Below are 14,207 nucleotides of genomic sequence, written 5' to 3'. Positions count from 1 at the left end.
TGCAGCCACTACTACGGCTGGGATCACGAATGGGATCACGAGGAAGAAAGCCATGTAGTGCAGAGAAATCTGGTGGATGGGACTGCTGAGAAGGGTGTCGCGTAACGTGTTTTTAGTATGCGTCCGATGCGACCTAGAACAAGATTGAACAATTGTGGACTGCGGAACTTCAAGCTTCGCTCGCTTATGTATGGATCGCAATAATGTGAATGCGACGTGCAGCTGGTGATGAGGGAGGACAACAGAAAACGATTTGACAAGGGGGCAAGTAGGGCGGGTGTACAGGTCTTATCATACTTGTCCAGATTGTGTCCAGACAAACACGAGGCCGGTACGAATACTTAAGGTGGAACAACTTCGGCAGCTTCTATCGCCGAAGGTAAAATAGAACGTGCCAGCATCTGTCGACAAGAAGTCACTCGTTACATGATAGCTATCTAACCTTACCATAGTATGACCGTCAAGCTTTCAGGTTCGACTTCAATCAGCTTCGCATCATGTTCGTTCCAGCCATACATCAATACAAAAATAACAACATGAACTCCGAGAACGCAATACTATGTAAGATTACACACTTGGGGGAGAGGTACGGTGATATCTGACGAGAAAATGAACTAAATCAGCAAACAAAAGGTGACGCTAATGCAAGCCTTGTGGGGGCTGTCAGGATCCAAGACAGGACTAGCTGGCTGAAAGAATTACACTAAACAATCTGATCGACAATTGAATGAGAGTTCTGACCTTTTTAGCACCCCGATTGCAGACGCTGCAACACAAATCCTTTGATATCACTCAGAAGGTCTGCCTCGTCAATTGCCTTTGAGGAGCGGATCTTGTTCACTGTTGCAAGCATGGCGTCCACACAAATGACGTAGACCTTCTTAGGAAGGAGCTTTTCCCTCTCAAGGTGCGTTTGCACATTCTGCGAAGTTTCGTCGATGAACCTTTGCCGTTCTTCTGTTGTCTTTAGGAAGAAAAGAGAACGTGTTTCGGCGTCCATGTCTGGATCATAAGGGTCGAAGCCTTGCGGCATCTTCTCGGACACCATGTTGTTAATGTGTTGGTCTGACATGGAGCGAACAATGAACGTCTCAATGTTCTTGAATGGCTTACAGGCGCGGAGGATGGCGAGGTCGGAATCTAAGACACGATTGTCTGTGAGCACGATGATGCAGTCGAAGATGTAGAGACCCATGTCATTGAAGTACTGCCAATCAGACACATTTGGAGTGCCTGATCCGGGAACGTCGTACCAAACCGTCCAAGAATCTTGGCGCGGATCAGCATATCTCATGACAGTGTCAGTGGTTTCGACGATTCCCGTAGGAGCGGCCACTGGGTCATTTCTGGACAAGCCACGGACAGCATTAATGAAGGACGACTTGCCAGCTCCAGCAGAGCCAACGACTGCGATGTGAATGAATCCTGGACTGTAATGATACTGGGCCTTCATGCGACTGATATCTTCATCCGAAGGGCGACACTCGGGGCGAACGCCTTCGAACCATTTGCGCTCAATAGCGAGCCTCGCCTCCCCTGCTTTGCGACTAGCTTCTGCAGACAGCCGTTGCAGTTCTTCCAGACCGTTCAGTGCCGTTTTAGCACTGTCTTCGGCCTCGCCCGCCTTGGACAAGGCTGCGAGGGTCGCCGTCTGCACCAAGGTTTCCATCTTCCTTGCTGTCCTCTTCTGCTGCCAGTTGCTTGGCTCTTGCATAATAAGCTGGCCAGCTGGTTACAAGCGCAACCCCCGTGGACACTGCGGACCCTGCGGCTGAAACCGCCAATGGGATCGCGGGGTGGCGGCTGGCTACAGCTGCAACCCCTGCGGACACTGCAGACCCTGCGGCTGAAACCACCAATGGCATCGCGGGGCGGCGGCTGGCTACGGCTGCAACCCCTGCGGACACTGCAGACACTGCGGCTGGGATCACGAATGGGATCGCGAGGAAGAAAACCATGCAGTGCAGAGAAATCTGGTGGATGGGACTGCTGAGAAGGGTGTCGCGGTAACGTGTGCGTCCGATGCGACCTAGAACAAGATTGAGCAATTGTGGACTGAGGAACTTCAAGCTTCGCTCACTTATGTATGGATTGCAATAATGTGAATGCGACGTGCAGCCAATTATTCTGCAGGGAGGACAACAGAAAACGATTTGACAAGGGGGTACAAGTAGGGCGGGTGGACAGATCTTATCATACTTGTCCAGATTGAACCGTGATCTTGCCCACACAGCTAAACGGAACCAATGATTATCGCGTGGAGGCAGTGAATCAAAAATCGAGAACAGCTTGGTTACAGCCTTAGCTAGGCATCTGTCCTGAAAGCATCGGATCACAGATTATTTAGTAAGTATGCAAGGAGGAAATTCAAGGTGCGACTTTGGCCTGGAGACTTCCTTCGAATGAAGGAAGCTGAAGTGAGTGCTGGTACGTTTATGTAATGTGCATTAAATTTGTGATGCTTAGCCTTAATGGCAGATCTAGAGATGTGAGAGACATCGATTTCGATGTCACAGTGGTAATATTTATTCTCTCCTTGATTGGCAATTACCGACGCTTGCATGAGGTGCCAGCCTATGTTTCACATGTCACAAGGGACTTTATCGCAAAAGAGGAAGACTATGTCATTTCTGGACCTGGGCTATGCATATGAGGAGCTGATATCAGGATCTCGTTCGAAACTCAGGACGAGGATAGCATCTTAGCGTATATTTAAGCTTAAGCTTGGCGCACATAGCCACTTCATATCTCGAGTAGTACAGTCGCGGACAAGCAAACTCGACAATCTTCACATAGCCACTTCATATCTCGAGTACATGCTGTGTATATCAATCGGACACCTGATTGGCTGGTTTCTTTCTTTTGCATGATAGAGCATGATAGCAATATTAATATTGTACTGGCGTATGTTTACCTGTGTTTACTACATTATCATGACCACTTACATGCACAGCCACAGACGTGTCGCATGTGTAAGGTGCCGGTTCCTGGGGCCCAGGGAAAACTGGACATGGCCAAAACGGTTGAGATCGAGCGGAATATGACGAATTTAGAAGCACAATATTTCAGTATAGGAGACTCGCTGTGGAGACAAATAGAATATTTCGCATCTGTTGCAATCTTCTCGAATGTCGTAGGATATGCTAAGAATATTGTTATCATATTTCAGTTCAGTTCGTGTGGTACAACAAAATCGGTTGCATTCGGGTGAATTATGCTATAATCTACTGATACAAACGCTTCGACCTGCGACCAGGCAAATACGATACAGGATGATAATGATAGAACCAGCACGACAGTGAGAAGCAGGCAAACTCGACAGCAGCAAAAGAACAGGAGCGATGTGGACGGGCGAGGAATGAGACAAGCGAGCACAGGCAGCAACCAGCAGGTAACGGCAAAAGAACAGGAGCAAGGTGGACAGGCGAGGAGTGAGACAAGCAAGCACAGGCAATTGGGAAGCAACCAGCAGGCAATGGCAAAAGAATAGGAATGATGTAGACAGGCGAGGAGCGGCAAGATAACGTGATGGGAGAGCATCCAGCAGCAAAAAAGGCATAGAGCAAGAGTGAGGGAGGTGAGTAGTACACTGAAGACAACAGGACGGAGAAAAATCATGAGGCGGAGCTACTGTCGACAATAAGCACCCTTCCCGCTCCTAGTAAACATGAATGATCATAAAATAAGAGTTCGAGAGCTGAAACTTACCAGCTAGCGCTAAGTGGATCATAAGCCTGCAGAGACAATAAGTTAGTGCCATTTAAGAAAAGCAGTAACAACATGTATACCTGAATCCACGAGACACGCATATCTGTGGAATCAGTGGAGGAAGGCGGTGGCAGGACTCCTGGCTGTTGGGAAGATGGTGGTAAGAAGAAAAGGGGAAATGGACTTTGCCGAAATTCCCCAAACATTTTTAAACTTTGGGGTGTTGGTAGTTTCAAAACTCACCCAAACTTTGTGATCGGAATTCAAGTGGAGCTTTGCAGAGTAAGTAAGCTGTGTGACGTGTGAATGCAAAGTAGTGATCGAGACATGGACGGAGTGATGTAAGATTGACGTGAACAAATTGTGTGTGTTGACGAAAACACGCTCGACGACGTGACCAACACAATATTGCAAATGTAATGTTTTTGCCATGCGATGCGCAGACGATCGTGTCGTTGAAGATTATACAATATTATACGATAAATTATATGTCTAAACAATATTTCACACTATCCTGGCCGTTTTGGCCATGTCCAGTTTTCCCTGGGCTTCAAGCTTCGCTCACTTATGTATGGATTGCAATAATGTCAATGCGACGTGCAGCCGATGATGACTCTGCAGGGAAGACAACAGAAAACGATTTGACAAGAAGGTGCAAGTAGGGCGGGTATACGGATCTTATCATACTTGTCCAGACAGACACGAGGCTTGCACGAGGCCGGTACGAATACTTAAGGTGGAACAACTTCGGCAGTTTCTATCGCCGAAGGTAGATTGAATAGAACGCGCCAGGCCATCTGTCGAAAAAAAGTCGTTCCATGATAGCAATCTAACCTTAAGTTGACATTGTGCAACGAACAAGCTACGCCCGCGTTAATTTATATGCAGGATAGGCGAACTGAACCCAACCCAGTCTCACCAGTCTACCCACTCAAAACTCCGTCGTTTCTTATTTGCGTGTATGAAGGCAGATATTGAACGTGAGCGCGACATCGCAGAGATAGTGTTGTTGGCAGAATGAAATATTTCTGCCAGTGGCAATTGCTGCAGGCGGCAGTAGGTCGAGGGTTGGCGGAAGTCGGCAGAACCACGATTGCCTAGTATTTGTTCCTACTAACGATTTGACATATGTTTGAATGTATCTCCAACGGTGCGGAAGTTGGCAATTGTCATGGCCCAAAAGCCCAAGGGCCGTCCTGTCCGAAAAATCGTGTCCGACCACTTCAGAATACAGGATATATATCCGATCCTCTAAAGCATGAATAAATTAAGTCAGAAAATATTGAGCAGCACAAATGGAGCGTCACATTGTACCGGCATATGTTTACCTGTGTTTACTACATCATCATGACCACAGCCACAGACGCGTCGCTTTCAAGTACATAGCACTACACCAAATTTCAGTCTCGAGCTCGTCATGAACGAACATATATCAATGCGTGTCAACTCTGCCCGTCTTGCCGGAATAAAGGGCAGGACAGTCCGTCTCCCTTGCAAAGTCCTCCGAGTGAGCTAATTTTCATTCACGTCTGTCTCGTACGCGTCTGACTTACCTCGATTCAGCTTTCAGATGACATCGCCATCGTCGAAGCGAGTGATGGTGGCCAGGTAGAGATCCAAAGGAAGGTTAGAGATTGTTGCACTCCTGACTTTTCACAACTCTTATTGTCGATGGTAGAATGTGGATGTGACTGCCACCTATGTCGAGGTTATTGGAAGTGTGGTAGATGCGTCCACAATAAAAGCTATGGCGACACTTCCGTTGGATTCAGAAGAAGAGCTAGGTATGGTTTTCACTAGATAATGCGACCTCGCTCGTTCTCATTCCAGTGATATAGATATGCAACTGGTCAACGACGTGATTGAGCTCACGTTTGAATCGAGATTCGACAAGCTCTTCCCTCGGTACCAAGAAACGGAAACTAGCATGCCTACACATTGATTATCTAGCAGCATATACAAAACTTTCTGTTGTACTTTACCGCACGTCGCATCACATAAATTGAGAAAAGTATCTCCATCCATCGCCCCTATGCATTAAGATGGACCGGCTTTGGCCATCTTCTTGTCATGTCCCCTTTTCCGATTGTGGTTTCCTCTGCTAGCTTTGTTCTTGTCTTTCAATGCTCGCTCTCTGGTATCACCACCCTCTCCAGACCCTCTACCGCGCCCCCTTCCTCTGCCTGCCCCTCGCCCACCCCTGCTCTTTCCATGATCTCCACCGCGGGATGATGACCCAGAGCCACTTGCGTTTCCAGTCGTTGAAAAATCTACTAATCTATTCCCAGAAAAACTCGTGTTTCTGTAGGATCTTGTCCTTGTTTGGCTGGACGCGGGGTGATGTAAGATCAGTACCGACCAGTTACGAAGACAACAATAGCATACATTTCGTTCCAGCATAATCTTCCATCCCTCAATTTGCTCATCGGACCAGCCTATATGTTAACTCAGCAACACAGCTAATGAGACAACAAAGGACTTGCCGGTCTCTGCTTTGAGCTCAGTGCGTGCTTTCGACCTCCGCGTATTAGCATCTCTAGCAAACAGCTCCGGATCACGGATATACGCAAGCTCCAGAACAGTCTCCGGAATGACTTTCATCGGCGGTACCACATCCTCATCGCCATCGTTTTCGTCCTCGTTGCTAGCCTCTCCATCACCGATAACCTTCACCTCGTCTCCAAAGTCGATATCGTGATCGACTTCGGCAGCCTTGCCGCCGTCTTCATCTTCTTCCGCGTTAGCCATGGCCTCTGCACGTCGCAGAATGTCGGCTTTCATCTGTTCGACGGCTACTCTGTCCCTGAGTATTGATGCCTCGTCTTGGCTATATAGCAGAACAATGAGTAACAGGATATACAAAGGAACACTGCTCCGTACTTTTTCTTCCCCAAACGTATCTTGCTAACGTCCAATATCTCATCATCAAACACATTCTTTCTCTCAATGGGTTCATTGGACACAGCATGAGCACCTTTGACATCCTCCGCAACAGAGGACTCTCCGGGTGCAGTACCCTCCAACAGTGCTTCAATGACCTTCTCTGCATTCTTGAACACAGACTGCTTGAGGAGCTCCCGGATATACTCGGGCGACTGGTTCGGGAAGATGTCCATGACCTGCAAGATCTCCACGTCGAGATCATGTGGCTCAGGTTCAGGACGGATTACTTTGGCTTTGCCCTTGCTTGAAGACTGCCCCGCTTTGCTCTTCCCAGAAGCAGAGGCGCCGGGCGGGATGCCAGATGACTTGATGATCAACTTCAGTGCCCCAGGATCTTTAGTCCCCGCGGCGGAAGATTCGATGTCAAAGGAACGAAGGGTGGATTCAAGGTGGTCAACTCGGGCGTCTTCACGTGCAGCACGACGTAGAGCAGAAGCAAGAGTGCTAGACAAGTTATACGAGTGTTGATAGTCGGCTATCAGCGATCGGTTGAGGAAAGGAGCAGCAGTACTAGGAGTACCGCCCGGTAGTGGTACTGGCAGCGGGATGTTCAATAATGAAAAAATAATGTTGAACGTCCGTTCTGACTCCGCTGCTAATGCTGCACCGGATGCGGTTGCGAGGTCTTGGAGCATGCCGGTGATAATAATGTGGAAGCTGTCTATGAAGTCGACCTTGGTTTCGAGCCAGATGCGCTCCCAGTCATCTAGCTCGCGCGTACCGACGTCTGTACGCATTCCACCGTATGAATGTGCTATTGCAGCGAGTCCTTCTTCGTACGCTTGTGCCAGTCCTGTCATGAAATCCTGGTCACCCGCAAATGGACGCACGAGCTCGGGGGTACAACCAGAGAGCAGGCTGATAAAGCAGCGTGCGGTTTTTCGGAGGCCGTATAAACCCGCACAGCGATCCGGCTCGAGAAGGGTGCTCAGCACAGGAACCATATCTGAGTTGAACACAGTGGTGAGGCTTGGTGTGCTAGCGAGGGCTGCGATGAAAATGGAACGGACACGGGTTGGGTAAGGAAAGTATGCGATGGCGACGTCCAAGAGCGTCTTCACATCGAAGCAAGACGGTACTGTAGCTAGCTTCTCCGCAAGGAACAGGACGCGTGCGTGTACATGGTTGTCTGTATACGGTGGGGCATCCCAGATCAGAGATTGAAGGGTTTGATGGGCTACTTCGTTAACGTAGCTGGATAGAAAACTACGGATGGCAGGGGTGTCTCGTCTTGCGGGAGGTAGTGCAAGGATTTCAGCGAGGGCGTTTGATAAGTTGCTGTGGAAAGTTGCCAGCTGCGAGGCTGATAACGATTTTCTGGCGCTTGCAGGAGGATATGTTGGGAGTGGTACAACAGTCGGCATTTTTTAGACCTAGGCCGTGATGAGTATGGATCTAATGGCTGTCAGTTTATTATACGAACATCAACGTGTAATGGATGTCGGATAGGCGCGCGATGTGTGCTTACATACCGTTTGCAATGGCAGTACTTCCAGTGCAACCGGTCTTTTAACACTGATCCGGGTGCAGCACTCAGCCTGATCTCAGCTAGAATCAAATTGAAAAGTCGGATGGCAAGACACTTAATTATAAAGGCTAAAGCAACATCGCCCATCCGAATCTTCATGTTCGAAAATGCCTTTTACTTAGTAGTAATATGTAACAGAGGAAAGCGGTATTAATTATCTTACACATATTTCAATACCGCATCAAATACTCAGGCTATCCTACCAGAAACATATCAGATACAACGAAATCAGCCACGTTGGCAACATCCTGAAGTGATCGTAACAGCTTCGATACCGCACGAGGTGCTTTATTCAGCCCACATTCTTCCCAAAAGACTCCCTTTCCTACCAGGCTGGGACTTTCCCAGTAGTGCTCCGATCCCCTCGTGTATTGCCGAATTCACTGGTCTCATAGGCGCTGAGTCATATACATGAGGACAGGGCTGTGGCAATGGCGGAGGATCCAACTTTGGGGCTTCTAAATCCCGTTCGTATCTTGAAGCTTGACGAGGTGACCTGCTCAGCTCGTCAAAACGCGGAGCGTCGAAGGTGCACCGGACTGCCTTCAACCTATGCAGGACCTGCTCGTGAAAGTTTATTTCTCCATCAAGATGCTCCCTCATTATTGTGCTGAAATTTTCCACTTTCTGATCGTGGTATGTATCCATCTCAGCCATCGTGGTGTTCAAGACGGTTTCGCAGCGTGCGGTCATTTCATCGTTCGACTGGACATATCATCAGGTCATCGTCTCCCACGAAGATTGCGAGCGTTCTGACCTTCCCCGATTTGAGGGCATCTTTATATCGTGAAACAGTAGATTGGTGTGTTTCAATGATTCCCTGAAATAATCACACTCAGGGCAAAGCCGGCGATCGAACAATTCAAAATACCTCATACAATTGGTATGGATGAGCAACGCTCTTGAGGGCTTCGTGAGTCGCAAGCTGGGTGCGCCGGGCCTGAGTCCGGTCAGTACGAGTCTTGCATAAGGAAAAAGACACAGACATGATCATCATACAGGTCTGCAACAATCTGGAGACTGTCTGATGTTTTCTGCATCGCTTTTGTGAGCTTCAGACAATCTTCGAGTCATGTCTCAGTTAATCATGAACTCCAGACATTCACGTGAGCACCTTGACAGCCTTCACGCCAACACCAAGCTCCTTCTTCGTTCAAGAGGCCGTTTTTCTGTGGAGGCGTGTCCTCCGCATCCTTGTTAATCCCGTTCAGGGGAGCAGAAGACAAAGGTGTCGATGTAATCAAGGATAACAATGAATACGATAACAATCGTTCGGCTTTTGACATCTCTGGGAAGTACGTTATGATAATAATTTGGCACAACTGACGTACCCGTACTCACCTAGTCTCACTTCGCGAATGCGACCAAAAATGTTTCTCAAGTACTGCGTGCCCTTGCCCACTGCAAGAGTATGACGACTGAAACGATCGATTACTTCTGTGGCATCGTCCACATCTACGTTGAATGCGGGATGAAAAACGTGTGCGAAGAATGAAGGCCCAGCAACAGGCATCGAAAGGAATTGGGGCATAAGCCGTTTCCATTCCTTGGACATGAGTTAGAAGGCAAAAGTAAACCCATCATTTACGCTCACCACATCACTTTCGCAACCGAGAAAAGATGTGACGACTTCAGCATATCGTGCAACAGGGTGCCTCACAATACACCCAATATATCTCTCGAGTTCGCCTCTACGAGCCTCGACAAAATCAGCACTGAACGCCCCAGCATACTGTTTCTCAGGAAGTGGCGGGAGTGCAATGCCAGGAAGACGTCTAGTCAGCGAAGTATGTAACACGATGAAGTGAGAAAACCGCCGTTGAACTGTTATACGGGCAGGAGAGATCGGTGGGATGTACGGATCATATGATTCATCGGTAGTCGAAGAAAACAGTGAGGTGACACTATACACGGTATATGCTCCTGAAAGGCCCGACGTGCGCTTCGAAGGTGAGTGAACCAAGACTCGAAACTTGGGAACTTTAGATTGCCATGTAAGGTCAGCGTCAACATAGTGTCTGTCTGCTTCCCCCAGCCCAAGTCTACTGAGCCTATTATCATCGTTGATGGAGTCTTCCGTAGAGACCCGCTGGTGTGAAGAGGATGAACTTGAAGCGACTGGATCGACGTGGCCCTCGAGAACCCACTCTTCTGCACCACTTGTCACGAACCCGGAGAACCGATTCAAACTCTTGCCTCTAAGAAGGCTTTGCCTGAAACTTGGGAGAGGGTTTGTCCATTCACCAGTATCTTGAGGGACGATAGAAAGCGGCTTCGACTGGTTTTGGAGAGATGCCTGGGGGGGTGATCGTACTGATAGACGGTTCCTTTCTCCCATGAACGGCTAACGGTACAGAAAGAAAACTAGTCGTTGCACTTCACCGACAGAATGAGCCAGATAAAGCGTACGAGGGTCGAGCGATCAGTATGATCAGAACTCACCGTATAATATGTCTGAGGTAGCAGCCCTATTTCGCCAGAGCTCGCTCTCACCAAACTCCAGCCATCTCCGGCTTCTTCCTTCAAAATGTCCAATTCATCTCCAGCCTCGACGGTCAGTTCCTTGAATTCAGCCTTTCCTTCAAAGTCGTAGAGCGCACGAGCTGTTTTGACGGTCTCTTCGATGGGTTGCAGTTCATGATGTCCATCTGTCGGTTCGGGCTCGTCGTCTGATAATGAGTAACACTCTAGATGCTCTGTCCATGCACCGGAAGATTTTATTCCAGCATCGAAGGGAGCGTCAGAACGCGGACATGTATCGTTGTCCGAAATTATAGACGAGCCAGAGGTTGATTTGATGGCTCGAGGTAGTGTCGCCATGATCTGTCGTAACGGATAAGAGGAGAACGAATGTACAGTCCGCTGAGGAATAGTAGTTCGCTTGTCAGAAGGCAAAGACTATGAAGTTTGAACCTGCTTGACGCGACATTTTTAGCTGCGGGTTAAAATAGCTACACGGTCTAGCTAGGAGTGACAACTCTATTAGGGTTTGACTGCGGGAGACTAACTAGGTGCCATCCTTACATGTATGCAAAGACACCGAGTCAGCCGTGTGACCTCAGCTGCACACTCACAACGAACAGTACTGAACATATCATACAAGCTTAAGGTGCCGCGCGCCACGTGTATCTTTGTCGTGCGTTCTAAAATAAGCCAGATCTTCGATGTCTCAAGACAGGACACTCCCACGATATCTCTACCGAGTGTTTGATGAGGAGACTTATTCCAAATTCAGTCATACCTCGGGCTTTGTGGCCAGCATATCGAATGCTGTCTACTACCGCAACCATCCAAATGCCCGCCGTCAATTAGAATTGCATATGGATTGGAGCAATCGACGTCGAACTCCCTTTTTATCTGTGACGGCCTCACGTGAAAAGGCCCTCGAATATGCTTTGAATAAGGTGAAGATGGGGAGGCGCATTGTTTCGATTGCCAAGATCGACAGCTCGCAGCTCAAAAGAGCAGGCATCAATATTTATTGGATGCGCGAACTTGCTGAACAAACTGGCGCATATCTCAGACCTGAAGCGATGAACGACCATGAATATCTGTGTATTCGCAACATTCCAGCCCACGCTGTTATTCAGTGCCTTACACTTGATGATGGACTAAGGCCCATCAGTCGGCGTAGGTGAGTTCGATACTATAGTTCTATCTTTGATTGTATTTAGAATCGTTGTGTTTTAGATTTTAACAACTTGTACAATATGTGCCTGATGGTGACATGATTCCATTATATGTCCTGGGTTTGTTCCTGTATTTATGTACACAACTTCGTAGTCCCCGATACTACTTACCATCTTGACGATATTTCGAGTCGCAGTCCAATTGGTGTAACTAGATACTTACCTCTGTGATTACAGGTATTTATTTGATAGTAAGGGTCCGATCATGCGTCGATGAAGTCCAGCCTATCACGCTGATAGGCCCTTCCATACCCATATTCAAAGCGCTTCTGCACAGCCATGCAACAGCCCTGGCTTGAATCTCAGAAATCTTGCAGATTGGCGGTCCGGATCCCGCGTCCTTATCTGTCACTGATTTGTCAGCTCGAACGTCCGCCTTGACCTGCCGTCACATTCTTCGGAAATTCATCCTTCAGTTGTTGACTATCAATTTGTTTGACTTGCGATGGCTGCAGCTTCGTCTTCTTTTGTCTTCCACTTCATCTGTCCTCGTGCCTCCTGTATCGTGGGTGTCGTCGGATCAGGAGCTTTTTGATGACGGCTCGTCCGTAGTGTCTTCCTGCGTTTTACGCAAGTTCTTTGAGTTTTTTGAGGTCTCTCGAGTTCGACGAGCAGCTCGTGACCAGTATCCGGCTGGACGCTCGGTACGTTGTGGAGAACTTTCCTTACATGAGTCGTGATGATTATGCCACTATCGCCGGAGCACACTTTGTTCGTGTTCGGGCTTCCGATCAGAAGGATTACTTATGTGACATGCTACGAGTGCACGCAGATGATGTTCGGTGTGTCAACAATCTCGTTCGATATCGCAAGTCGTTTATACATACATAGTTGGTCTGGCAGGTTCTGCGAGCAAATGGAAGGCAAAGAGTTCGCAGGCTTGCATATCAACCGAACAGTGCTCTTCTGGTTGTATTCCATTGCATTCGCTTTACAGTCACACCACCCGTTCGTAGTCCACCTTACATCGACTGCTATTGAACCAACCAACCAACTCCTTTATGTCAATAGGGCCTAGCAGCATGCTGCCACAGACTTCAACCACAGAGTCATTTATCATGCTCTCCCACCAGTCGCGATTACGACGGCGAACTTGAACTGACATTCGATGATTCTGCAACAGACCGCTTTGTCGTTGATGAGGCCTAGGTTGTTGATAGTCAAATACGGTGGGTCTACTTTATGCTAGGCTGCGCGATTCTCCTCCCTTGGAATGGTGCGTACCAATACTTATCTCTCCAGTACGCGTTATGGCCCTTAACCATATAATTTTTGTCCAGTATTGATTACCACCACCTTGTTATTCTTGTCCCGCTTGGTCAAATCACCATTGCGGACAACCTTTGCCTCATACATGACCACGACTTCCAGCGTATGCAATGTATTTGCACTGGCCCATGCCACGGCAACTTCGAAACAGGTTGGAGCCTAATTTCTTTCTATGGAGTCTGTATCACGCTGACCATCATGCTTCCAGTCGTCACCCTCTCGACGAGTTTTCTGGTCTGCCGCATCAGTCACACAGCACTCATTATCGTTCTCCTGTTCATCGGCAGCCGATCAAGAACATGTTTAGAACACGATTTGAATCTAGAAAGGGAATCCTGTCCCCCCTTCTAGATATCAATTTAGCACTGGGTCAGTTTGACGTGCGGACTTGCAAAAGACTGACATTTGACAGCGGCACGTCGGCATGAGACGTTTAGAACTAGAATAGCGTTCTAAATGCTGCGGGAAGTCATCCACTATCATCATTTCATTGTACAGCACACCCTGGGTTGATCCGGCTGCTACATTTTATAACCTCGAAGAACATCACGTGCTCGATTTTATGATCCTGGAGGCTGGTAATAACAACGTGTATAGCTCTTTTTGTCAGTTCCGTGCCTTTTCGTGCAGTGTGTTGTCTGACAGTAGTCGGATCTGTCAAGGGCGGTGACATTTAGGCAGTGCTTCGCCAGACTTGCGAATTCTTGCAAAACTGTGGAATACCCTGCATTTCTTGAGCCCATTTCGGCTGCTTCAATCAACACGCACCACACAACATGCTCCTACAGTACAAATATATGCATATTGTGAATGAGGCTATGGATGGCTTGATATCTTGCGAGCCGCTTCTGTCCTGTTGACATTAGTGCCACATGCATGCTGTGCTTATAATACATCAGAACTTCACAGGTACTGCATTTTTTCGCGACTTCTAGCACATATCTTACTCTCAAGTGCTAGTTTGAATCCCTCAGCCATATGTCAAGGTTCGTCCCTGTTGAATACCCTACACCTTTTGGAGAGGGGCCAAGCAGCCCAGAACTGCCCCCAGGACCCAGGACAGACGAACC

The 14,207-nt window shown here is 48.2% G+C and overlaps 7 protein-coding genes across 7 annotated transcripts; 3 read left to right on the top strand and 4 right to left on the bottom strand.

Annotated features, from left to right (window-relative positions):
* Positions 1-571: 571 nt before the first annotated feature.
* Positions 572-1,982, bottom strand: DFJ58DRAFT_227634 (interferon-inducible GTPase-domain-containing protein). Its single transcript, XM_041379346.1, has 2 exons — positions 742-1,982; positions 572-689 (listed from the first exon to the last, which is right to left on the bottom strand). Exon 1 carries the CDS (start codon positions 1,712-1,714, stop codon positions 746-748), a length of 969 nt encoding a protein of 322 aa, XP_041246605.1. The 5' UTR covers positions 1,715-1,982; the 3' UTR covers positions 572-689; positions 742-745.
* A 1,201-nt stretch (positions 1,983-3,183) lies between these two features.
* Positions 3,184-3,659, bottom strand: DFJ58DRAFT_775314 (uncharacterized protein; the record flags this gene model as incomplete). Its single annotated transcript, XM_041389427.1, has 1 exon — positions 3,184-3,659. A coding segment is annotated over exon 1 (394 nt), but the record flags the coding sequence as incomplete, so codon positions are not given.
* A 1,421-nt stretch (positions 3,660-5,080) lies between these two features.
* On the top strand, positions 5,081-5,741 carry DFJ58DRAFT_227584 (replication factor A protein 3). Its single transcript, XM_041379345.1, has 4 exons — positions 5,081-5,215; positions 5,272-5,334; positions 5,387-5,492; positions 5,547-5,741. The coding sequence occupies exons 1-4, from the start codon at positions 5,126-5,128 to the stop codon at positions 5,648-5,650; spliced, it is 363 nt and encodes a 120-aa protein (XP_041246603.1). The 5' UTR covers positions 5,081-5,125; the 3' UTR covers positions 5,651-5,741.
* Positions 5,742-5,745: 4 nt separating this feature from the next.
* DFJ58DRAFT_715226 (uncharacterized protein) lies at positions 5,746-8,015 on the bottom strand (the record flags this gene model as incomplete). The annotated part of the gene is made up of 5 exons (XM_041384108.1): positions 5,746-5,953; positions 6,003-6,034; positions 6,094-6,143; positions 6,192-6,535; positions 6,589-8,015. The coding sequence occupies 5 exons, from the start codon at positions 8,013-8,015 to the stop codon at positions 5,746-5,748; spliced, it is 2,061 nt and encodes a 686-aa protein (XP_041246602.1).
* Positions 8,016-8,359: 344 nt separating this feature from the next.
* DFJ58DRAFT_700370 (uncharacterized protein) lies at positions 8,360-10,999 on the bottom strand (the record flags this gene model as incomplete). Its single annotated transcript, XM_041383571.1, has 8 exons — positions 8,360-8,884; positions 8,937-8,999; positions 9,051-9,119; positions 9,166-9,242; positions 9,294-9,467; positions 9,521-9,725; positions 9,774-10,523; positions 10,589-10,999. The coding sequence occupies 8 exons, from the start codon at positions 10,997-10,999 to the stop codon at positions 8,468-8,470; spliced, it is 2,166 nt and encodes a 721-aa protein (XP_041246601.1). The 3' UTR covers positions 8,360-8,467.
* A 260-nt stretch (positions 11,000-11,259) lies between these two features.
* DFJ58DRAFT_775304 (uncharacterized protein) lies at positions 11,260-12,125 on the top strand. The gene is made up of 3 exons (XM_041389426.1): positions 11,260-11,288; positions 11,337-11,813; positions 11,870-12,125. Exons 2-3 carry the CDS (start codon positions 11,344-11,346, stop codon positions 11,874-11,876), a joined length of 477 nt encoding a protein of 158 aa, XP_041246600.1. The 5' UTR covers positions 11,260-11,288; positions 11,337-11,343; the 3' UTR covers positions 11,877-12,125.
* Positions 12,126-12,713: 588 nt separating this feature from the next.
* On the top strand, positions 12,714-13,923 carry DFJ58DRAFT_775303 (uncharacterized protein; the record flags this gene model as incomplete). Its single annotated transcript, XM_041389425.1, has 6 exons — positions 12,714-12,816; positions 12,880-12,916; positions 13,029-13,084; positions 13,149-13,288; positions 13,346-13,742; positions 13,800-13,923. Coding segments are annotated over 5 exons (435 nt in total), but the record flags the coding sequence as incomplete, so codon positions are not given.
* Between the last annotated feature and the right edge of the window lie 284 nt (positions 13,924-14,207).

This window comes from Suillus subalutaceus (assembly GCF_016647625.1).
Source record: "Suillus subalutaceus strain FC151 chromosome Unknown DFJ58scaffold_25, whole genome shotgun sequence".
NCBI classification, from domain to species: Eukaryota; Fungi; Basidiomycota; class Agaricomycetes; order Boletales; family Suillaceae; genus Suillus; species Suillus subalutaceus.
Note: the sequence above shows the minus strand (reverse complement) of the source record. Positions and strands in the feature narration are given on the sequence as shown.